Genomic DNA, 23,587 nt, shown 5'->3' on the forward strand with positions numbered 1-23,587 from the left:
GAGAGGCAAAAGTTGTTCTAAATCACCTTTTGGCGTTGATTCAGTTTGCCAGCAGCAAATGCAGTCCAAGCAGCTGGGTTCAGGGGAGGATCTGGCCCCATGTTTTGAAATACTTTAAATAAAAGCTTTACAACAAGCCAAACAAGATGTTTTGTTGCAGAGCAGTAAAATTTTAGCTCCTCCTCCCCCCACCCCTGACTTTGCAGCACCCCTCCCCTCAGGGTCTGTTTCCTCTTCTCCTCCCTGTATTGGGAGGCCATTGACTTTGGCGCTGCGGCTTCTCTCAGGCTCACTCACTTCCACCATTAATTGTTTCAGAGTCCTGGCTTGTCGGTGGCTTTTCTGGTACTTGATTTTCTCACTATATTTTGATTTCTCCCTTAGACAAACATTGGTTCCATCTTGGCATCAGTAAATCCGTACAAACCCATCTCTGGTCTGTACAGTGCGGCCGCCATGGACCTATACAGACGGCATCACCTGGGTGAGCTGCCACCCCATATCTTTGCCACTGCTAATGAGTGTTACTGCTGCTTGTGGAAGCGTCACGACAGCCAATGTGTTCTGATCAGGTTAGAGACTAAACATACAGCTAACCCCCGGTTGTATTACACTCCCCACTCCCACCATCCTGTGTGCAATGGCACCTGTGTTCCTACCCCTTGTCCCGCCTATGCCTGCAGTAGTGGTGGAGATGCCCCACATTTGGTCCTGCAGACCACTTACGTAAGAACATAAGAACTGCTGTACTGAATCAGACCAAAGGTCCATCTAGCCCAGTATCTGTCTACAACAGTGGCCAATGCCAGGTGCCCCAGAGGGAGTGAACCTAACAGGTAATGATCAAGTGATCTCTCTCCTGCCATCCATCTCGACCCTCTGACAAACAGAGGCTGGGGACACCATTCCTTACCCACTTATTCTCCGTTCTCCCTGGGTGGGACAGCCACTTGCTCTGTTCTGGGTTTGTGAATGTATCATGTCTGTTCCTTAACAGCGGAGAAAGTGGAGCTGGAAAGACCGAGAGCACCAAGTTGTTGCTCAAATTCCTGTCAGCTATGAGCCAGAACTCTCTAGGGGGCCCTGCATCTGAGAAGAGCACCCATGTGGAGGAAGCAATCCTGGAGAGCAGGTACAGTTCATCTTCATGGGAGAGACAACCAGTGAGCAGTCGGGGACAGTGTCTGCAGGGCTAAGAGGGGCCCTGTATGGCTGGGGCAGCTGTGTGACCTTTATCACACAACAGCCCTTTCACCTCACTGAACAACTAGCTGCTGGAAGGCATAGAATGATAGAATCATAGCGTTTGAGGACAGAACGGATCATTAGGTCATCTAATCTGACCTTCTGTGTGGCTTAAGCCATCACCCAGCACTTGCACATTAAACCAAACAATGGAAATGAGACCCACAGAGAATAGGAGGGACTGAGGTACACCAGCACTCCAGGCCCCTGCAATGGCAGAGGAACGATTAAATGAACTAGACACAGATAATCCTGGCAAGTGACATGCTGCAAAGTAAAGCGAATCTCCCCCCCAAGATCATTGCCTATCTGACCTGTGGGAAAATTCTTTCCCAATCCCACATGTGGCAGTCAATTAAACCCTGTGCATGTGAGCAAGAACCAGCCAGCTAAGCCCCTGAGGGAGAATGCTCAGTGCTGCCTCAGAGCCTGACTCTCCCCATCCAGTGTCCCATCTCTAGTAGTGGCCGCTCCTGATGGTTCAGAGGAAAGAGATTAAAAAACCTGCCAGAATACATTGGTGATGGCAGTGGGGTGGGGACAGGAATCCCTTCCTGTCCCTGAAGGTGGCCAGCTGAAACCCTGAACTGCGAGCACCAGACTCTGAAGCATGAACGTTCAGGTACCACAGTGATGAGTGCTGTATAAGAACCTGAATAGAAAAGACCGGAACGGACCTTCGCAGCTGGTATTGGCACATCTAAACAGTGATGGTATTAAGCAGGGACAGCGTAAGAAACATACACTCTGGAAGTCCAGACCCCTTGTAAAGGGCCAGTACAGTGGCTGCTTCCCAAATAGCCCTTTGTTGTTCTGCGGGCCTGTGGCACTTCAGCCCTGTTTTCTTCCATGTCTGCCCTTAGGCATGAAACACCCCCTAAACTAATCTGTAAAACCAGTACCCTGTCCTCAGACCCAGCTCTGTCACGGGGCCTGTGATACATTGCCAAATGGTAATGGTTGGGCAAGTGGCTAGCAGGGATAACTGACATCACTCAGACCCTAAGTCTGTTTGTCTTCGAAATCTTTAAACTGGGCCTGCAGTGAGTCTGTATAATGTTATGTCCCTTTTGCTGCTACCCTCTTCTTGCTTCCTCTGTGACCTCAGTTTGTTACAGATACTTGTTGTGTTTGTCTTTAAATAGATTGTAAGCTGTTTGGGGCAGGGGGTGTTTCCTGTTACTTATGCAGTACCTGGCATAATGTGCATCCATCCTAGGCCTTTGGGAGAAGTTGCAATAGAAAGTTGGGGGAGATGGTTGGGAAATGTTCGGGAGATCTCCACGCCAGAACATAACCTGGAGAGGGAAGTAAACAAAGTGAGCAGGGATACCCTTGCGGCCCCAAGATTTGATCCAAGGAGGAATAGTGGAGTAGAAACCAGAGTAACGGGTGATGCTGGTGGTAGAAAGTTTGTGCACGACGGGGGAAAGAATGTCACTGACGCCAAACGCCGAAAATTAAAAGGTTTGTACACTAATGCGAGGAGCCTAGGTAACAAGATGGAGGAACTGGAGTTACTCGTGCAGGAAGTGAAGCCAGATATTATAGGGATTACTGAAACCTGGTGGAATAGTACTCATGACTGGAGCACGGGTATTGAAGGCTATGTGCTGTTCAGAAAAGACAGGAAGAAAGGCAAAGGTGGGGGAGTAGCCTTGTACATCAATGATGAAATTAAATGTAGCGAAATAAGATGCGATGGAATGGATAGGACAGAGTCCGTCTGGGCAAAAATCACGCTGGGTAAAAAAGCAACTAGAGCTTCCCCTGAGATAGTGCTTGGGGTGTGCTACAGACCGCCGGGATCGGATTGGGATATGGATAGAGACCTCTTTAATGTCTTTAATGAAGTAAACACAAAGGGGAAATGTGTGATTATGGGGGACTTCAACTTCCCGGATATAGACTGGAGGACGAGTACTTGCACGAATAATAGGGGTCAGATCTTTCTGGATGTGATAGCGGATGGATTTCTTCATCAGGTAGTTGAAGCACCTACAAGAGGGGATGCCATTTTAGACTTGGTGTTGGTGAGCAGTGAGGACCTCGTAGAAGAAATGGTGGTAGGGGACAACCTTGGTTCGAGTGATCATGAGCTGATTCAGTTCAAACTAGATGGAAGGATAAACAAATGTAGATCTGCGATTAGGGTTTTTGACTTCTCGAGGGCTAATTTTAAAGAGTTAAGGAAATTAGTTAGGGAAGTGGACTGGACGGAGGAATTAGTGGATTTAAATGTGGAGGAGGCCTGGAATTACTTTAAGTCACAGCTGCGGAGACTGTCGGAAGCCTGCATCCCGAGAAAGGGGAAAAGAACCATGGGCAGGAGTTGTAGGCCAAACTGGATGAGCAAGCAACTCAGAGAGGGGATTAGACAAAAGCAGAAAGCTTACAGGGAGTGGAAGGAAGGCAGGATCAGTAAAGAAAGCTACCTTGCTGAGGTCAGAACATGTAGGGATAAAGTGAGGAAGGCTAAAAGCCGCATTGAACTGGAACTTGCAAAGGGAATCAAAACCAATAGTAAAAGGTTCTACAGCCACATAAATAAGAAGAAAACAAAGAAAGAAGAAGTGGGGCCGCTATACACTGAGGATGGAATGGAGGTTAAGGATAACCTAGGCATGGCCCAACATCTAAACAAGTACTTTGCCTCAGTTTTTAATAAGACTAGTGAGGAACCTTGCGGTGATGGAGGGATGATAAACGGGAATGTGGATATGGAAGTGGATATTACTGCAACTGAGGTAGAGGCCGTACTTGAACAGCTCGATGGGACGAAGTCGGAGGGCCCGGACAATCTCCACCCGAGGATATTAAAGGAACTGGCGCTTGAAATTGCGAGCCCGTTAGCGAGAATTTTTAAGCAATCGATAAACTCGGGGGTTGTGCCGTATGACTGGAGGATTGCTAATGTAGTTCCTATTTTTAAGAAAGGGAATAAGAGTGATCCGGGTAATTATAGGCCTGTTAGCTTGACGTCTGTAGTATGTAAGGTCTTGGAAAAAATTTTAAGGGAGAAAGTAGTTAAGGACATTGAGGTCAATGGTAATTGTGACGAATTGCAACACGGATTTACTAAAGGTAGATCGTGCCAAACCAATCTGATCTCCTTCTTTGAGAAGGTGACGGATTACTTAGATAAAGGAAATGCGGTAGATATAATTTACCTAGATTTCAGTAAGGCGTTCGACACGGTTCCGCACACGGAGCTGTTAGTTAAATTGGAAAAGCTGGGAGTGAATATGAAAGTTGTAAGATGGATAAGGAACTGGTTAAAGGGGAGACTCCAGAGGGTCGTATTGAAAGGTGAACTGTCGGACTGGAAGGAGGTCACCAGTGGAGTCCCTCAAGGATCGGTTTTGGGACCGATCTTATTTAACCTTTTTATTACTGACCTTGGCACAAAGAGCGGGAATGTGCTAATAAAGTTTGCGGATGACACGAAGCTGGGAGGTATTGCTAACATGGAGAAGGACAGGGATGCTATTCAGGAAGATCTGAACCACCTTGTAAACTGGAGTAATAGAAATAGGATGAAATACAATAGTGAAAAGTGCAAGGTCATGCATTTAGGAATTAATAATAAGAATTTTGGATATACGTTGGGGGCGCATCAGTTGGAAGCGACGGAGGAAGAGAAGGACCTTGGGGTACTGGTTGATAGCAGGATGACTATGAGTCGCCAATGTGATACGGCTGTTAAAAAAGCAAATGCGATTTTGGGATGCATCAGGCGGGGTATTTCCTGCAAGGATAAGGAGGTGTTAGTACCGTTGTATACGGCGTTGGTGAGACCCCATCTGGAATACTGTGTGCAGTTCTGGTGTCCCATGTTCAAGAAGGATGAATTCAAACTGGAACAGGTTCAGAGACGGGCTACGAGGATGATCCGAGGAATGGAAAAACTGCCTTATGAAAGGAGACTCAAAGAGCTTGGCTTGTTTAGCCTGGCCAAAAGAAGGCTGAGGGGGGATATGCTCGCCCTATATAAATATATCAAGGGGGTTAACGTTAGGGAGGGAGAGGAATTATTTAAGTTTAGTACTAATGTAGCCACGAGGACGAATGGGTATAAACTGGATATTAGGAAGTTTAGACTTGAAATTAGACGAAGGTTTCTGACCATTAGGGGAGTGAAGTTCTGGAATAGCCTTCCGAGGGAAGTAGTAGGGGCAAAAGACTTTCCTGGCTTTAAGACAAAGCTTGATAAGTATATGGAGGGGATGTTATGATAGGATCGTTAATTTGGGCAATTGATCTTGAATTACCACCAGACAGGTCTGCTCAATGGTCTGCGGGGAGATGTTGCATGCGATGGGTATTGAGTTGCTGCGGAGAATTCCTTCTTGGGTGCTAGCTGGTGACTCTTGCCCACATGCTCAGGGTTTAGCTGATCGCCATATTTGGGGTCGGGAAGGAATTTTCCTCCAGGGCGGATTGGCAGGGCCCTGGAGGTTTTTCGCCTTCCCCTGCAGCGTGGGGCACGGGTCGCTTGCTGGTGGTGTCTCTGCAGCTTGAGGTCTTCAAACCATTTTTGAGGATTTCAATAACTCGGTCCTGGGATAGGGGTTGTTATAAAATTGGATGGGTGGGGTTCTGTGGCCTGCCTTGTGCAGGAGGTCAGACTAGATGATCAGATTGGTCCCTTCTGACCTATGAGTCTATGAGTCTATGAGTCTATGAATAGTAAGACTAACATTATATAATGATTAGATTCCCCACTCTGGGTTCCATGCTGCTGCATGAGTTCAAGGGGAGAGTTCTCCATTCTCCTTGGATGTATAAGCAGAGGAAAACTGAGAAGCAGGGAAGTGTGATTACCACTGTATATAGCATTGGTGAGACCGTTACTGAATATTACATCCCGCTGTGGTGTGCAGACTTTAAAAAGAGTGTTGACAAATTTGAGAGGACTCAGAGAAGAGCTACAGGAATGATTCAAGATCCGGAAAATTTGCCTTATACTGAAAGACTTAATATGTTTTGTTCAGCCAAGAGAAAGTTAAGAGGTGACTTGATCATGGCCTATAAGATTTCTGATGACTGAAGGTGCTTTAATGTGGCAGACAAAGGCATAACAAGATCTAGTTTCTGAAAGTGGAGCTAAACAGAGTCAGATTAGAAATAAGGAACACATCTCTGACAAGGAGGATAATTAATGATGGGAACAACTTATTCAGGAGTGTGGCAGATTCTCCGTTACTTGGTCTTTAAACCAAGCCTGGGAATCTCTTTCGAAAAGACACACTGTAGCTCAGCCAGAAGCAGAGCAGTCCCTAGGGTAGGGCGAATCAGGGTGGTCACCCTGGGCCCCACCTTTTGAGGGGCTCCCTGGCAGCCACCCTGAATCGCCGTACCTAGGGATGGCTCTGTGTGCTGTTGTGCAGGGGGCGCTAGGCTGGCCCCTGGGGGAGAGGCAGACAGGCTGAGGCGGTTAGTAAGGGGCCTGGTACCGGCAGCGGGGTTCAGGTCCGCACTCACCAGCAGGAAGCAGTTGGCTCTTGGTGTCTCTTGGGGAAGGGGGTGGACGCAGGGAAGAGACAGGGTGGGGGTGAGAAGAGGTGGAGTGGGGGTTTGGGGGAAGGGGTGAAGTGAGGGCGGGGCCTGGGGCAGATGTGGAGGATTGTCCTGGGCCCCATACCCCCTTAGGAACAGCCCTGATCAGAAGTAATGGGTTCAGTGCAGGAATCCTTGGTGAGGTTTTGTGACCTGTATTATGCAGGAAGTCAGATTAAATTACCATAATGGTCCCTTTTGGCCTTAGTGGTTAGTTCCTTTCCTTCTCCCTGGTAGCCAGTTAGAACGAGCCCCAGACGAGATATGATGGGAGCAGTCCTCAGCTGTGCTGAGCTCCATGCTATATGCGAGTCTGCCACAGACCTATGTGGACCCCTCTGCTGTGGTGAACTGTGTCCCCATATCTTTGCTATTGATGGGGACAGACGAAAAGGTGGTTCTAAGTCACTTTTGTGCTTCCTGTGACCTGGGACTTGGCTGGGAGCTGATCCAGTCTCCAGCTCAAATTAAATCAGTTACTGGCGTCTCTAACCTGTGCCAGCTAGAATGTCCTCTAGGGACCCTTTTCCTGTTTGAACATCGGTGTTGTGTGTGGCATTCAGGCTGTGCCCTCTCTAGCCTCCAAATGGCTGTCATACCCCTCTGCCTGAGGCTGGAGAATTCTCAGCAGCGCCCACAAAACAGCTTGAAGGTCACCTTTTTATGCTACTCCAGTGGCACGGAATAACCTTAGTGGGTCTGAGGAACTGGGCTAATGCATGCAGAAAGCCAGCAATGCTATTGTTAAATTTCAATTTCAGACTCGCTCATATTAAAGGCTCTCCCGTGTGGTGTAATGTTATTGTAATCTTGTTTACTTGCTTTTTGTGAAGTTCATGCTTTGTATTTTTTCCAGAAATCTAGTCTCTGAAAACTCCCTTAGCCCAGCTGGGTTAGTTGCAGTGATGTTCTTGTTTGTTGTGCTCCCCTATTTTAGCTTCTTCATTAGAAATGTGAACGTATCTCTCCCATTTACCTGTTGCTTGGTCTCTTCAGGAAACTTGATTTCCAAGACAGAGAAAATGTATGAAAATATCCAGATTTGTACTTGTTTATTGAAACATCCGCATAATGTTTCTAGTTTTGAGATTTTTACGTGAAGATGCTTCTTTGTTAAACTGATATTCTTCCTCCATGAAAGAAATCGAGTGCTAGAGGATTTTGAAAGGTTCATAAAACAGGTTGTTGATGTTTTCTCTAATATTTATTTTATTTTCCCAGGGGTTCTACTCCATCCTCATCCTCCTCGACCTCTCTGCTCCTTTTGACACTGTTGATCATACCCTCCTTCGTGACATTTTGTCCTCCCTTGGCTTTTGCGACTCCGTCCTCTCCTGGTTCTCCTTCTACTTCACTGGCTGCACCTTCAGCATCTCTTTCGGTGGGTCCTCTTCCTTCCCTCTCCCACTGTTCATGGGGTCCCACAGTGCTCTGTCCTTGGCCACACTCCTCTTCGCTCCCTTTACCCTTCTCTCTGGGTGACCTCATCTGCTCCCACGGCTTCAGCTCTCATCTCTAAGCCAATGTGTCACAGATCTACCTCTCCGTTCCTGATCTGTCTCCTTCAGTCCAGTCCCATATCTCTGTCTGTTTCTCTGACATCTTCTCCTGGATACTTCTCACTGTTCCCTTCTTAACATGGCCAAAGCCAAACTCCTGATCATTCCTCAGAAACTGTCATCATTCCCCCGTTTTCTGTCACTGTTGACAATACATCCTCTCTGCCATTCAGGTTTGTAATCTGAGAGTCATCTTATCCAGACTGTGTCTAAATTCTGCAGCTGCTTCCTTTGCAACATTTCCAAAATCCAATATTTTTTCTCTCTCCATATAGCTAAAACTTTGGTTCCAGACCCTCCTCATCTGCTGTCTTTACTACTGCTGCCTTCTCTGCTCAGGCCTGCCTGTCACTGATCTCTGGTGCCTTCAGAATGAAGCATCTAAGATCATCCTCCTAGCCTGTCACTTTGTCACCCTCACCCCTTTTAATTCTTGCCCTGCATAGGCTTCCTGTTCTCCACTGCATCAAATGCAAATACTGTCCAGGCCCTTCACAACTCTGTTCCACATACATATCTATGCTTGTCTCTCACTGTGTTGCCTCCCTCATTCTCTCTGCTTCACTAATAATGGCAGCCTTAAATGACTGTTTGTCCAGTCTCCCACAAATGCCTCTGCACCTTCTTCCATGCTGCACTTTATGCATGGAATGCCTCAGTGAGCTGAACTGTGTAGCCACTCCCCTCTGCTCCTTCAAGTTCTTCCTCCAGAACCACTTCTGCCATAGTCCCTGCTAGAAATCAGCTCTTCAGTGAGCGCTTGTGGCTGCTGCAGTTGGAGAGAGCTGATTTGATTGAATTACTATTATTATTTAAATTCAGATTATTTAGAACCATCATGATTGTCAAACTGGTAATTAACCTGCATAATATAACTGTGGTAACCATGTGATCTTATTATCCTCACCCGTGTCCTCCCTTCCCCTTCTGTTTGTCATTGTCATTTTGTTTCAGATTAAACCCTGATCCTGCAAACATGTATGCGTATAATATTGTGCATGTGCAATGTTGATGAACCAGTGGGATTACTTGTGTGTAAAGTTACTCATGTGTAAATATTAGCAGGATCAGGACTTAGTTAGTAAGCTGTTCGGGGCAGGGACCACACTTCCTGATGTGTTTGTGCAGTGCCCAGCACAGAGGAACCTGGTCCTGCACGGGCTGTCTTGGTGCTATTGCAGTACAAATGATTTCATTTTTGCCTTTGTTTAAAGCCTGTTTTTCGAAGGATAAAGTATAAAGGTAGGGCTTGAGGTTTTGTAAAGCTTTCCCTGCATTTCAGTGTCGCTCCCTTTACATAGCTAACCTTGTCCAAAGTCAAGACAACCTGCTGTTTTCTGCAAATTCCAGCAGTATTTGATCTCAAATAACATTGTAGGTCATAATTATTTTTTTAATCTTTTCATAATCCTGAACCTGCTTTTCTTTGAAACTGCACAGGTGAGACTATGAGAATCATCTACACATTCAAAAAATATATTTCTCAGAGTGATAATGCAATCCTTTTGTTAAAAATCACAATGAGTTTTAGTGTTAAATATAAACTTTTACAGAGCATTCCTGCAATGTGGCCTTGACTTTTTCTTTGTGTTGTTTTCCCCACTGGACTTTTAATCTTTGTATTGGTTAAACCACTGGCTCTCAACCTTTCCAGACTTCTGTACCCCTTGGAGGAGTCTGATTTGTCTTGTGTACCTCCAAGTTTCACTGCACTTGAAAAGAACTTGCTTACAAAATCAGACATAAAAATACAAGTGTGTGTCTGCACACTATTACTGAAAAATCACTTACTTTCTCATTTTTACCATGGAATATAAATACTTTACTTACATTTAAGTATATAGTATATAGAGCAGTATAAACAAGTCATTGTATGAAATTTTAATTTGTACTGACTTCACTAGTGCTTTTTATGTAGCACGTTGTAAAACTAGGCAAATATCTAGATGAGTTGATGTACCTGGTGAAAGACCTCTGCATATCCCTAGGGTACATGTAAGCCTGGTTGAGAACCACTGGGTTAAACTATTAAATGGAATATTTCTAATCCTGGTCCCATTTTGCCTGTTTGAATGAAATTGGCTTTTTCCCCTTGAAGTGTAATTGATATTGTTCTGCAGAGAAACAATCAAAATCTCTAAGCAGCTCACTGCAGTTATAACCCAACATTGTCCCGGTAGTTTGAACCAGCTGAGGCTGCTGGAAAGCTAGTAAGACTTGAATCCAGTTGGGAGCATATTTAGTATACTTGAGACTCGATTCCAATGGTAAATAACAGCATAAATGTTCTAGAACCACTGGTTCATATTCCAGCATGGCAATCTAAGTCATTGATCTGTACAAAGCAAATTAATTTAGCATATATATTTCTCGCTTTGTGATTGTTTGAAAACATGTAATGTTCTCCACCTTATGGTGTTGTAGTTATGCCATCCCATTTTCAGACAGGGAAGTTGTGGCAAAGAAGTGGCTTGCCCAAGGCCGCAGACAGAGGTCGTGTGAGACAAGGGTTGGGGCTAGTTCCGCTGGATCAGTGGTGGGCAAACTTTTTGGCCTGAGGGCCACATCTCAATATGGAAATTGTATGGAGGGCCGGCTGGGGCAGAGGATTGGGGCACACGGGAGGGATGAGGGCTCCGGCTGGGGGTGCAGACTCTGAGGTGGGGCTGGGGCTGAGGAGTTTGGGGTGCTGGAGGGTGCTGTGGGCTAGGATCAAAGGGTTGGGAAGGTGATCAGGGATGGGGCAGGGGGTTGAGGTGGGGGTGGGAGGGGGAGGGCTCAGGGGTGTAGGGTCTGGGTGATGATGGAAACAGTGGCCCGTCCCCCCTCCAGAGGCAGGGCCACGCTGCTCTGCATGCTGCCCTGTTCACAGGCACCACCCCTGCAGTTCCTATTGGCCATGGTTCCCGGCCAATGGGAGCTGCAGAGCCGTTGCCTGGGGCAGGGGCAGCGTGCAGAGCCCCTTGCCTACTCCTATTTCTGGGAGCCCTGCGGATCTGCACACGCGGAGCAAGGCAAGTCCCCGACCCTGCTCCTCGGCTGGAGCACTGGAGTGGGGAAAGCTAGCAACCTCGCTCCCCGCCAGGAGCTCGAGGTCCAGATTAAAAGGTTTGATGGGCCGGATGCAGCCCATGGGCCATAGTTTGTGCACCCCTGCACTAGACCACCAGAGTCCCTGCAGGTTACTGTGTGTGGATTTCAGCCTGAAACCTTAACAACTGAGGCTTTTCCATACTGAATGGACATTAAAGATCCCAGGGCAGTTTTCTTAAGACAGGGGTTTGCCCCAAACTTTGGTGACTTTTCTGAAAATCTTGGGCAACAAGAGTCCAGTTTACCTCTACTGCATAGTGTTGTATTGTGCATCCTGTTAACAAATTATTGTCCTGGCTCCTCTCGCTTCCAACAGCAATAAAGGCATAGCCAGGAAGGTGAGTTGTTTTGGATGTGAGATAGGCCCAAACAGTGCTAGTGCTGATTGCCCACATGAACCTGGGTCTGACTGAACTAATCCCAATCCCAGTGTTTAATGCCTATTTAGTAGTGTGTTATAGCTGCCTCTTGCCAACACTGCCAGCCTCTCCCCTCCAGCTCTGCCTAGCTTATTTTACCTGCCGTTTTCTCCCCACTGTGTTATGGTGAATGTAATACTGAGATGGCAGAATGCACCTGGTGCAAAGCTAATCCTGTCTGAGTCACACTGGTGTTGGTGCTGCTGTTCAGGTCCATGATTGTCTTCCTTCCCCAGCCCTATCCTGGAGGCCTTCGGAAATGCCAAGACAGTTTATAACAACAACTCCAGCCGCTTTGGCAAGTTCATCCAGCTGCACTTCTCCCATCATGGACATATCCAGGGAGGGCGAGTCACCGATTGTATCCTTTCCTCTTGCTGCCTCTGCCCCTTCCTGCTCCAACACACACGAAAGAGGGAAGGAGCCTGTGGAGGCTGAAAATGGGTGGGCAAATTTCCCTGTAATGGTGTGATTTTCTTTGTGTCTTACTTAGAACAGGTAAGGCCATGTCTGCGCTGTGAGCCCTGAGGAGTTTGCACTACTTTATCCTTCCCTGCATCTATAGATCCCTTAATATCTATGCATGAGATCAGAACAAAGTTTAGGTTCCTCTCCCAAAATATCATGAATACTTTAATCCATAGAAGTTTGTAGAAGAGCAGGCCTGTTATATCATTTAGTTTATGCTGCTCCCTTGGAAAACAACAAAAGATTGTTCCCCTTTGTGTATGTTCTCTTGGGATCTGCGGTCAACAGCCAAGTCCTGGCTGGGAGTTAAGAAGACATTGTCTGCCATGTCCAAGCTGCACTCAGACATAAAGAGCAATGGCAGCTGTAAGGAGCCAGTTACAGCTCCCTGATATAAGAGCTACCCAGTGCCAGTGCACAGGGGCAACCGTAAGATATGCCGGGGGAGGACTGAGCAGAGTCGAGGTCTGCTCCTGTGCAATCCCCACTGCTGGAATCGCTTTCACACGTCCCCTCCCCTTTCCCATCACACTGGGATTGGGGGTGGGCAGCTGGGGTAGAAGACACTGGACATCCACGGAGTGGTGAGTGCTCCACAGGCCATCTCTGGCTGCTTTAAAGCACTTTGTGCAGCTTACAAGGCACAAAGAGGCCCTGACAGACTGGAGAATCTGGCCCACAGAGTCAGGTGGCAGCCAAGTTAGTGACTTATTGTGGGGGAAATTTTGGCTTGAGTGACTTGCCCAAGGCCAACCTTGGGTGCCTAAAGGTAAGAGACCTAAATAAGTGACTTGATTTTCAAAGATGCTGAGCACTTCAAATCCCACTAACTCCCAGGGGAGCAGCAGGTGCTTAGGACCATTGAAAGTAATTCTCACTTGTCCAAGGCAGTTGCTGGTACTGTTTTCAAAAAAAAGAAAAAACAATTGGAACAGAGTGACAGATGAGCTTCTCCTCTGCTCTCCTCTCCTCTCCCACTTTCTGCAGGTGAAGTCTCCTCCATCTCAAATAGAAGTTGGGGCAGAAATCACTAGGGAAGTTTTCTGGCCTGTGTTATATAGGAGGTCAGGCTAGATTATTATAATGCATCACTTCTGGCCTTAAAAACTATGAATCTCTAGCTTCTGTGACCTCACTGAATACCCTGGGCTTGACCTCTGCCTCTTCCAGGATACTCTGCCCTGCCACAGGCCCTGTGCTGGGCCTGACCTCTCTTCCACTCTCTCTCTTAAGTCTCTTGTTCTGAAAGTAATGCTCATGGCCTTTCAGTGCCTCTTTCCTATAGCCTGAGGCCTGGTCTACATATAAAACATAGGTTGACCTAGCTATGTTGCACAGGAGTGTGAAAAATTCCCTAGGAGACATAGTTGTTGACATAAGCCCTAGTGTGGACAGCACTATGTATGGAAGAGTTCTTCAGTTGACCAAGCTAACACCTTTCGCAGAGGTGGATGTACTAGAGTGATAGAAGAACAGGGCCGGCGCTTCCATTTAGGTGACCTAGGCGGTCGCCTAGGGCACCAGGATTTCGGAGGGTGGCATTTTGCCACCCTCGGTGGCAATTCGGCAGCGGGGGGTCCTTCCGCGCTCTGGGTCGTCATTGGCAATTCTGCGGCGGGTCCTTCACTCGCTCCGGGACCCGCTGCCGAAGTGCCCCAAAGACCAGGAGCATGGAAGGACCCCACCCCCCCGCAGCAGAATTGCTGCCAACGACCGGGAGCACGGAAGGACCCCCACCTAGGGCGCCAAAAACCCTGGCGCCGCTCCTGTAGAAGAACCCCATCCAATACTGTAGTAAGTGTTTACGCGACAGCGGCATTGGATTAATTTCCATGGGGCTTGGAAATTCTTTGGCAGTCACCAGAAAATCAGATTGTGATATCACTTAAATGCTGTTTCCTCCTTAAACTGATGCTCAGATTTATTGGAGAAGGTGAGTAAAGTTTGTTTCTGGGGGTGCATCTCCCCACCCTCCCTCAGTCTTGTGAGCCCCTCCATTCTCTCTCTCTCCCCTGAGGCAGTGTCCAAGCAGGGCTGCCCCTTCTTGGTTGGACGGTGCTGCCTCTGTGTCCAGTCACTGCAGTGAAGGCATCACATTTGGAGGATATTGTTGATAATGTTCTCTTTCCAGTCATTCCAAGTGAGTACCAGTGACACAGGAGGAAGGATGTTTGTCCCTGGAGAGCTTTGTTTTAATGCTCTGCTTCAGAGAAAGGGCCTTTTAAACTCTTCCCTTTTGCCTGGCTAACCTTGCAGCCTGGGGGCCATGAGGTCAGGCCGTGGCAGTTAGGGGCTTCGGCTCCTTCAGTGCCATTTACTTAAAGGGATTTTACCCTCTTCCTAAATAGTCTGTACTCTGCAGTGACACTGATTTTGGAGGGCACATGGCTTAGGCACTTTACTGTAGTTAGACCAGGAGCAGCTGCTGCTGCTGCTATGAGGCTTGTTCCTTCCAAGAGTGTGTGCAGACTCTACCAGTTAGTTCTCAGAAATGGTGCCATGTCAAAATTTGTCCACCATCTAGTCAAATGATCTATGGCTGCCTATTTTGGTAGGTATGGCAAGACTCTTCCCAGCCTTTTTGCCCCTTGTTTTTCATCCCAGAGTAAGGAAGGCATGTTTTGACTAAGGGCACATTTTGATGGGTGTACTTAGCCAGGGAGATTCAGTTGCCGATGGTCTTTGTTTAAGTACCCTTTGAAGTTAGGAAAGTATATGGAACACATTTGTGCTGTTGCATTATTTATTGCACTAAGACATTATGCTGTGTGTCAGTTAAGGATGTCTTATATGTAATCTGCCTAATACACAGTCCCAACAGCAAGGAAATTAAAAGGTAAGGCAACCAACAGCACATGTCCTTTAGTCCCCCATCCTGGGAAAGACTCAGCTCATCACTAGCATGGCCTTACTACATATCTACAATGCACCACAACCTTAAACTTTGCCCCAACAGGAATGCTAGCCTTTCAGTACTTCCTTTCACAAATTCCACCCTCACCTCTATCCCAAAGAACCTTGACCCCTTCTCCTCCTTTCTCCAGTTTTGTAAAGGGAAATAAGGCCTTGCCAATCAATTCCAATTATTGGAGGGCAGGGGAAGTCATCAAATGTGGACATGGGTGATCCATTGGATATAGTATACTTAGGGATTCAGAAAGCCTTTGACAAGGTCCTCATCAAAGGCTCTTAAGCAAAGTGAGCTGTCATGGGATAAGAGTGAAGGTCCTTTCATGAATCAGTAACTGGTTAAAAGATAGGAAACAAAGAGTAGGAATAAATGGTCAGTTTTCAGAATGTAGAGAGGTAAATAGTGGTGTTGCCCAGGGGTCTGTACTGGGATCAATGCTATACCATGTTAATAATTGGAGATATACCTATCTCCTAGAACTGGAAAGGACCCTGGAAGATCATTGAGTCCAGCCCCCTGCCTTCACTAGCAGGACCAAGTACTGATTTTTGCCCCAGATCCCTAAGTGGCCCCCCTCAAGGATTGAACTCACAACTCTGGGTTTAGCAGGCCAATGTTCAAACCACTGAGCTATCCCTCCCCTCCCATAATCATAACTGATCTGGAAAAAGGGATAAACAGTGAGGTGTCAAAATTTGCAGATGATACAAAATTACTCAAGATAGTTAAGTCCAAAGCTGACGACAAAGAATTACAAAGAGCTCTCACAAAACTGAGTGACTGAGCAACAAAATGGCAGATGAAATTCAGTGTTGATAAATGCAAAGTAATGCACATTGAAAAACATCATTTGAACTATACACATACAATGATGGGGTTTAAATTAGCTGTTACCACTCAAGAAAGAGATCTTAGTCAATGTGGATAGTTCCCTGAAAACATCTGCAAAATGTGTAGCAGCAGCCCAAAAAGCTAACAATGTTAGGAGCCAGTAGGGAAGAGATAGCTAATAAGACAATAAATATCAACATGCCTCTATATAAATTCATGATAAGCCCACACCTTAAATACTGCATGCGGTTCTGATTGCCCCATCTCAAAAAAGACATATTAGAATTGGAAAAGGTACAGAGAAGAGCAACAGAAATGGTTAGGGGTATGGAGCAGCTTTTATATGAGGAGAGATTAATAAGACTGGGACTTTTCAGCTTGGAAAAGAGATGACTTAGAGGGGATATGATAGTTGTTTATAAAATGTTGAGTGGTGTGGAGAAAGTGATGATGGAAATGTTATTTACACCTTCACATAACACAAGAACCAGGGGTCACCCGATTAAATTAATAGGCAGCTGTCATAAACAGATAGCTAAGGGTTAATGTCTCTTTCACCTGAAGCACCTGACCAGAGGACCAATCAGGAAACCGGATTTTTTCAACTTTGGGTGGAGGGAATTGAGTGTCTGAGTCTTTTGTCTTTGTTTTCTGGCTGCCTGCTTTCTCTGAGCTTTGGAGAAGTAGTTCTACTTTCTAGTCTTCTGTTTCTAAGTGTAAGGACAAAGAGATCAGCTAGTAAGTTATATGGTTTCTTTTCTTTGGTATTTGCATGAATATAAGTGCTGGAGTGCTTTGATTTGTATTCTTCTTTTGAATAAGGCTGTTTATTCAATATTCTTTTAAGCAATCGACCCTGTGTTGTATCATCTAATACAGAGAGAACATTTGTATGTATTTTTCTTTCTTTTTATATAAAGCTTTCTTTTAAGACCTGTTGGAGTTTTTCCTTACTTCAGGGAAATTGAGTCTGTACTCACCAGGGAATTGGTGGGAGGAAGAAGTCAAGGGGAGATCTGTGTGTTGGATTGCTAGCCTGACTTTGCATTCCCTCTGGGGGAATAGGAAAGTACTTTTTGCTTCCAGGACTGGAAATAGAGAGGGGGAGTCACTCCGTGTAGTTTCACAGAGCTTATGTCTGTGTATCTCTCCAGGAGCATCTGGAGGGGGGAAGGGAAAAAGGATTATTTCCCTTTGTTGTGAGACTCAAGGGATTTGGGTCTTGGGATCCCCAGGGAAGGTTTTTCAGAGGGACCAGAGTGCCCCAAAACACTCTAATTTTTTGGGTGGTGGCAGCAGGTACCAGGTCCAAGCTGGTAACTAAGCTTGGAGGTTTTCATGCTAACCCCCATATTTTGGATGCTAAGGTCCAAATCTGGGACTAAGGTTATGTCATGAGTGGCAGCCGGTGGGATATAGACAGAATCCAGAAGCCAGTAGGAATATTATATTTTTCTTTTCTCTGCTAAGGGCTTTTTAGCAGAGAGAGAAACAGTTGGTTTTAAAAGGGAACCAGAGAGAATTTTTTTTTTCTGCTCTCTCTCGCAGTTTGTGGCTTGCATGTTAAGGGTCTTTTGTCATGCAATAGCCCTCCCATTAGGAGGCAAGTACCAGCACTTATAGGCATGCAAATAAAGTGGTTTTTCTGGTTTCCCTTCATTGAACATTAGCTAGAGAGAGAAAAGGAAAATTAGCTAAAGGCACTGTTGCTAGGCAGACTTCAGGAGGCAACAGAGAACCTGCAGTTCAGAAGATAAACACCGGAGGGCACCCCAACACAAGAAAACAGGAACCATGACTTCTAAGGCAAAAATTGACGCCGAAGAACAAATCAAAGAAGCTGAACACAGGCGACAACTGGAAATAAAACAAAAAGAGATGGAGATGAAAGAAAGAGAAGAACAGATCAAAGAGGCAGCCTACCAAAGAGAACAGGCAGCCAAAGAGGCAGCCAAAGAGGCAGCACACAAAAGAAAACTAGAAGAAGAAGAGGTGGCCTACCGAAGGAAACAAGCAGAAGATGAGTTGGCCCACAGAAGGAAGCAAGAAGAAGAGGAGGCGGCCCACCGCCGAGACATGGAAAAACACCAAAAAGAAATGGAAAAACAACAAAAAGAAATGGAAAAACAACAAAAAGAAAATGAAGAGAAGGAAAAACAGAGAAAACATGAACTGGAGATGGCAAAAGCTGGGCTGCCTGTGCCAGCCAACCCTAACAACCCGGCGCCAAATATTGCTCCACAGCACAGGAAATTTCCCACCTACAAGGCAGGTGATGACACCGAGGCCTTCTTGGAAAACTTTGAAAGAGCCTGTCTTGGGTACAGCATCCCCGAAGACTAGTACATGGTAGAATTAAGGCCACACCTCAGTGGACCTTTAGCAGAGGTGGCAGCTGAAATGCCTAAGCAGCAAATGAATGACTATAAACTTTTTCAAACCAAGGCCAGATACAGGATGGGGATAACCCCAGATCATGCCCGTCGGCGCTTCAGAACCCAAAAGTGGAAACCAGAGGTGTCATTTCCCAAACACGCCTACTACATTGCAAAAAACTATGAGGCCTGGCTAACAGGAAACAACATTCAAACCTTGGAAGAACTGAACCTCCTCATACAAATGGAGCAGTTCTTGGATGGTGTTCCTGAAGACATCACACGGTACATACAAGATGGAAACCCCAAGAATATCGCTGAGGCGGGGGAGATTGGAGCCAAATGGATGGAACTGGCAGAAAGCAAGAAAGCTACTGTCAAGGGGAACGATTACCCCAGGGGGCACACAGACCATAAACCCTACAACCGAGGACAGCCAAAGACCCCACATACCACCCAAGTAAAGCCACAGATACCCTACCCTTCAACCTCACCAGTCTCCAGTAACTCACCTCGGCCCAGTGACCCATCAGATGGAAGATGCTTTAAGTGTAATGAACTGGGACATATCAAGGCCAAGTGTCCCAAGAACACCATGCGAGTGCAATTCATTACACCACCATCACACCAAAGATCCCCAGGCCCGGATGCCTCTCAAATACCCTTGGAGCGAAGGGAAAATTTGAGAGTGGGCGGAAAGAAGGTTACTGCGTGGAGAGACACGGGGGCACAAGTGTCAGCTATCCACCAATCCTTCGTTGACCCCAAATTCATCAACCCAAAGGCCAAAGTTACAATTTACCCCTTCATGTCACAAGCTGTAGACTTGCCTACAGCTCAACTGCCTGTCCAGTACAAAGGCTGGTCAGGAATGTGGACTTTTGCAGTCTATGACAATTATCCTATCCCCATGCTACTGGGGGAAGACTTGGCCAACCAGGTGAGGCGGGCCAAGAGAGTGGGAATGGTTACACGTAGCCCAACCAGGCAAGCTTCCAGACCCATTCCTGTTCCTGAACCGTCCACAGAGGCCCCGTCTGTGTTACCAGAGACCCAGACAGAGGTAGTGGACCCGGATTCCATGCCTACCACTGAAACAGCCACAGCATTTACACCTTCACATAACACAAGAACCAGGGGTCACCCGATTAAATTAATAGGCAGCAGGTTTAAATCAAACAAAAAGAAGTATTTCATCACACAATGCACAGTCAACCTGTGGAACTCCTTGCCAGAGAATGTTGTGAAGGCCAAAACTATAAGAGTTCAAAAAAGAACTAGATAAGTTCACCATGCTCTGGGCATCCATAGCCTCTGTTTGCCAGAAGCTGGGAATGGGCAACAGGATACATCACTAGATGGTTGCCTGTTCTTTTCATTCCCTCAGAAGCTTTGGCCAGTGGCAGAAGACAGGATACTGGGCTAGACAGACCATTGGTCTGACACCGTATGGCTGTACTTATGTTCTTAGGCACGTGCTCATATTTGGGGAAAACTGATCTCACAGAAATCCTTGTATTCATCAAAGTAGCCATTCCTTTGTTGAAAATCTTCTTCAGTACAACATGAATGACTGTGATATGCAAAACATTTTCCCTGTGCTCCATATTAATGCTTTGCTTCAGCTCTTGGGGATGTTACAGGTAGGCTATGGCAAAAGGCATGTTGTATTCGTCTCCTAAACTGTTCAGCAAGGCATCTGCATACTGCACTAGAGAATGGACGTTACATCATTTTCTCCATTGACTAAATGCAGCACAGAAAGCTTGTTATGTTAAATGATGCTAATTTCTTTTGTTAATTAACAAATAATATAATTCTAAGGAGACCCTGATATTCTTACTAGGTACACATTTGTGATTTTATACAGTCTGTAGTTTTCAAATTAATGGTACCTGAAAAACCCTGAGATTCTTTAGAGATACTTGTTTTCATGAGTTTCTTTCTTTAAAACCAATTTTTAAGTGATTAGTACTTAAACTAATTAACAGAGTTTTTTAAATCCTCAGAAAATTCAAGTTTCCTCAGAGATCACATTCTCAAAATTTGGGGTGGATACACTGTTTTGCCTTTAAAAAACAACAACAAAAAGGAGTTTGAACCCCCATTGTAAATGCAAAATAGAACCCAATTTGAACTGATGTCACTACTTCTCTTTCATAATAAGTTAGTCAGGTAAACTTTGTCGTAAGTAATGTAACAAAATTAAAGTATCTCAACTTATTGTTTGTGGTAATGCCGATAATATGGTTTGGTACTTTTCATACATACTGTAATGGACAGTATGTACCCCAGAGAACTGACAGGTATACTGAGATCAGGAGAAAGGAACAACAAAATGGATGTCTGTTCAAATCAACAAATTTCACTTCCGCTGTGCTGCCTACATTGGATTGTAGGGAAGATTTAAAAACGGGAGGGTCCTTTCAGATGAGTTTAGGGATGTTGGGGGATACATGAAAGAAAGCATGGAGGAAGTGTTTGAAAGATTGACAAACTGGTGGGCTGGAGTGGAGGGGGCAGGGTATCACATGGAGCTCAGCAAGGGTAGATAAGCAGAGGGCAGATTTAGCACTTTGAAGGAGAAGACGTTGTTTAAATCTGATACAACAGGAGACGGGCAAAGGCATTCAAAGGGAGCAGTAAGATGATCAAACCAGCAAGGTAAGGAAGATGACTGTACAGCTCAAAGTCATTATGCTATTTTAAAAAATGAATATTTCTGAATGCATTGTGCATGGAAATATTTTGAATCACTTTTCCTCTAAATGTGGCTTTTTGATGGTGTCTGGGATACATTCCGTGAAGTCCAAGCTAGGTGCCTATCAGACAGGACCTTAAAAGAACAGAAGGAGATCAGCATTAAAAATGAAACACACATTTTAAAAACAATATGTTAAATATTTTGTTCTTTCCCTCTAATGTACTCAGTGCCTTTCCAGTGTACCACAGATCGTTTTCTAAGATTGGGAACTGGTAGTGAGTTTTGTGTGTTAGTCACGTGTCTACAGTACCTTTTCCTAAGTCAAGTGATAATTACTCAAGGGCCTCATCTTGTCAGTTATTTGTCATGTCATCAGTTTTCATTCATGCAGGAAGTCCAGTTCAGTGGTACTTTCTAGGGGATTAAAAACTCCCGTAGTGAAGATTTTCTAGGATTAAGGGCTAGATTTGTACCCATACTCCTCAGTAAGAGCCCTCCTTGGGCAGAGGTGAAAACCAAAGGGTGGGCAACTCTTGATAGACTTCCATTAACTATCGAAATGTGCCCTTTTTGGAACTAGTGGTGAAATCTTGGGGCTATATTTAGCGCCACCATTTCAAATTTTGGTAGCGGGGGCAAGTTTAACTGTGATTCCTGGGGCTACTTAGGCACCTGAAAACTCTAGGTTTTTTTTTGCAGATAACTTAGAAATTTGCTGACAGAAGCACTATGTCTAATTCCTATATAAAGAAAGACAAAATATATACAAACAACAATTAAAACCATATATTAAGTTTTGATATGTATGTTTAGAACAATAAAGAGATAATACAGCAAGATAGTCACAATCCCAAACCTTGAGGTATCATAAGAACAGCCATACGGGGTCAGACCAATGGTCCATCTAGCCCTGTATCCTGTCTTCTGATGGTGGCCAATGAGTGCTTCAGAGAGGATGAAAAGATCAAGTGATCCATCCCCTGTTGTCCACGCCTAGCTGCTGGCAAACAGAGGCTTGGGAAACTCAGAGCATGGTGTTGCATCTCTGACCATTCTGGCTAAAGAGCCATTGATGGACCTGTCCTCCATGAACTTATCTAGTTCTTTTTTTAACCCTAGAAGTTGACTGTGCAGTGTGTGAAGTAGTACTTCCTTTTGTTTGGAACCTACTGCCTATTAATTTCATTGGGCCACCCCTAGTTTTTGTGTTATGTGAATAACATTTCCTTATTTACTTACTCCACACCAGTCAAGATTTTATAGACTTCTGTCATATCCCCCCTTAGTCATCTCTTTTCAAGTTGAAAAGTCCCAGTCTTTTTAATCTCACCTCATATGGAAGCTGTTCCATACTTCTAATCATTTTTGTTGCCCTTCCTTGTACCATTTCCAATTCCAATATATTGTTTTTGAGATGGTACGACCACATCTGCATGCAGTATTCAAGATCTGGGCTACCATGGATTTATATAGATGCATTGTGATATTTTCTGTCTTATCTGTCTGTCTTTCCTAATGGTTCCTAACATTCTTTTAGCCTTTATGATTGCCACCGCACATTGAGCAGATGTTTTTAGAGAACTATCCATGATACCACTCAAGAAAAAGATCTTGGAGTTAACAGCTAATTTAGAGCCCATCATTTTGTATGCATAGTGGGGTTATGTTTTCCAGCGTGCATTACTTTGCATTTTCTTTCCTATATACGTTTTGGAACCTTAATACAAGAACTAATAACTTTAACCGGTAAATAAAATTCATGCAGAGTATTTGCTCAATATCATTGTCCTTACAGCTTCACACCAATCACCCTGAAACATCCACATACTCTTTTATTTTCATTTATATTACCTTCTAGAAAATTATAAGCAAGAAAACGTGCACTCTTAATTTGTATATTTGATTTCTCATTAAAAAGCGATGAAGTCTAAAGCATTTGTTTCTCCTCAATCATTCTAAAACATGGAATAACTAATAAATTAGATGACAAATTCGTTTTCGCACTAGCTTTAAAAAAGGAAAGATGAAAAGTGTTTAAAGTGATAATTGAAAAGAAAATATTACAATAGATGGGCCAACATGGGTTTCCTATCAGCTCTAAGACACCTGAAGGTGTATTTTCAACAGATTAAAATGTTATCACTTTTTCTCAATAGCAGTGTATTTTCTTTTCCTATTAAGTTACTCAGTAATATAAATAAAGTCTTAAACATTGTAATCTGTTTATACAATGCATTTGCTATTTCTCCAGCACAAATGAAAACACACTTCAGTTCAAGGTACTAAAGATGTAAAGATTAAAACATGAAAATGAAATTTAAAAATTGAACTTGCATTTACAAATGACTGATCTAAAAGCCTGTTTTAGTTTTTGGAAACTGTTCAATTCTATGATGTGATATAGATGTCCTGAGTCTGTATCT

At 44.9% G+C, this 23,587-nt stretch overlaps 1 protein-coding gene across 4 annotated transcripts in view; it reads left to right on the forward strand.

The window, feature by feature from the left end:
* Positions 1-389: 389 nt before the first annotated feature.
* LOC127059028 (unconventional myosin-X-like) overlaps positions 390-23,587 on the forward strand; it is a 202,116-nt gene continuing 178,918 nt past the window's right edge. For 3 of the 4 annotated variants that reach the window (XM_050969637.1, XM_050969640.1, XM_050969639.1), the window contains exons 1-3: positions 390-484; positions 998-1,132; positions 12,112-12,236. In XM_050969637.1, the coding sequence (XP_050825594.1) occupies positions 1,105-1,132; positions 12,112-12,236 (153 nt within the window). In that variant the 5' untranslated portion in view covers positions 390-484; positions 998-1,104. Of the gene's footprint in view, positions 485-997; positions 1,133-8,102; positions 8,186-12,111; positions 12,237-23,587 lie in introns of those variants that run through there. The other variant, XM_050969638.1, reaches the window with a different exon arrangement.

This window comes from Gopherus flavomarginatus, chromosome 10 (genome assembly GCF_025201925.1).
Source record: "Gopherus flavomarginatus isolate rGopFla2 chromosome 10, rGopFla2.mat.asm, whole genome shotgun sequence".
Lineage (NCBI taxonomy): Eukaryota > Metazoa > Chordata > Testudines > Testudinidae > Gopherus > Gopherus flavomarginatus.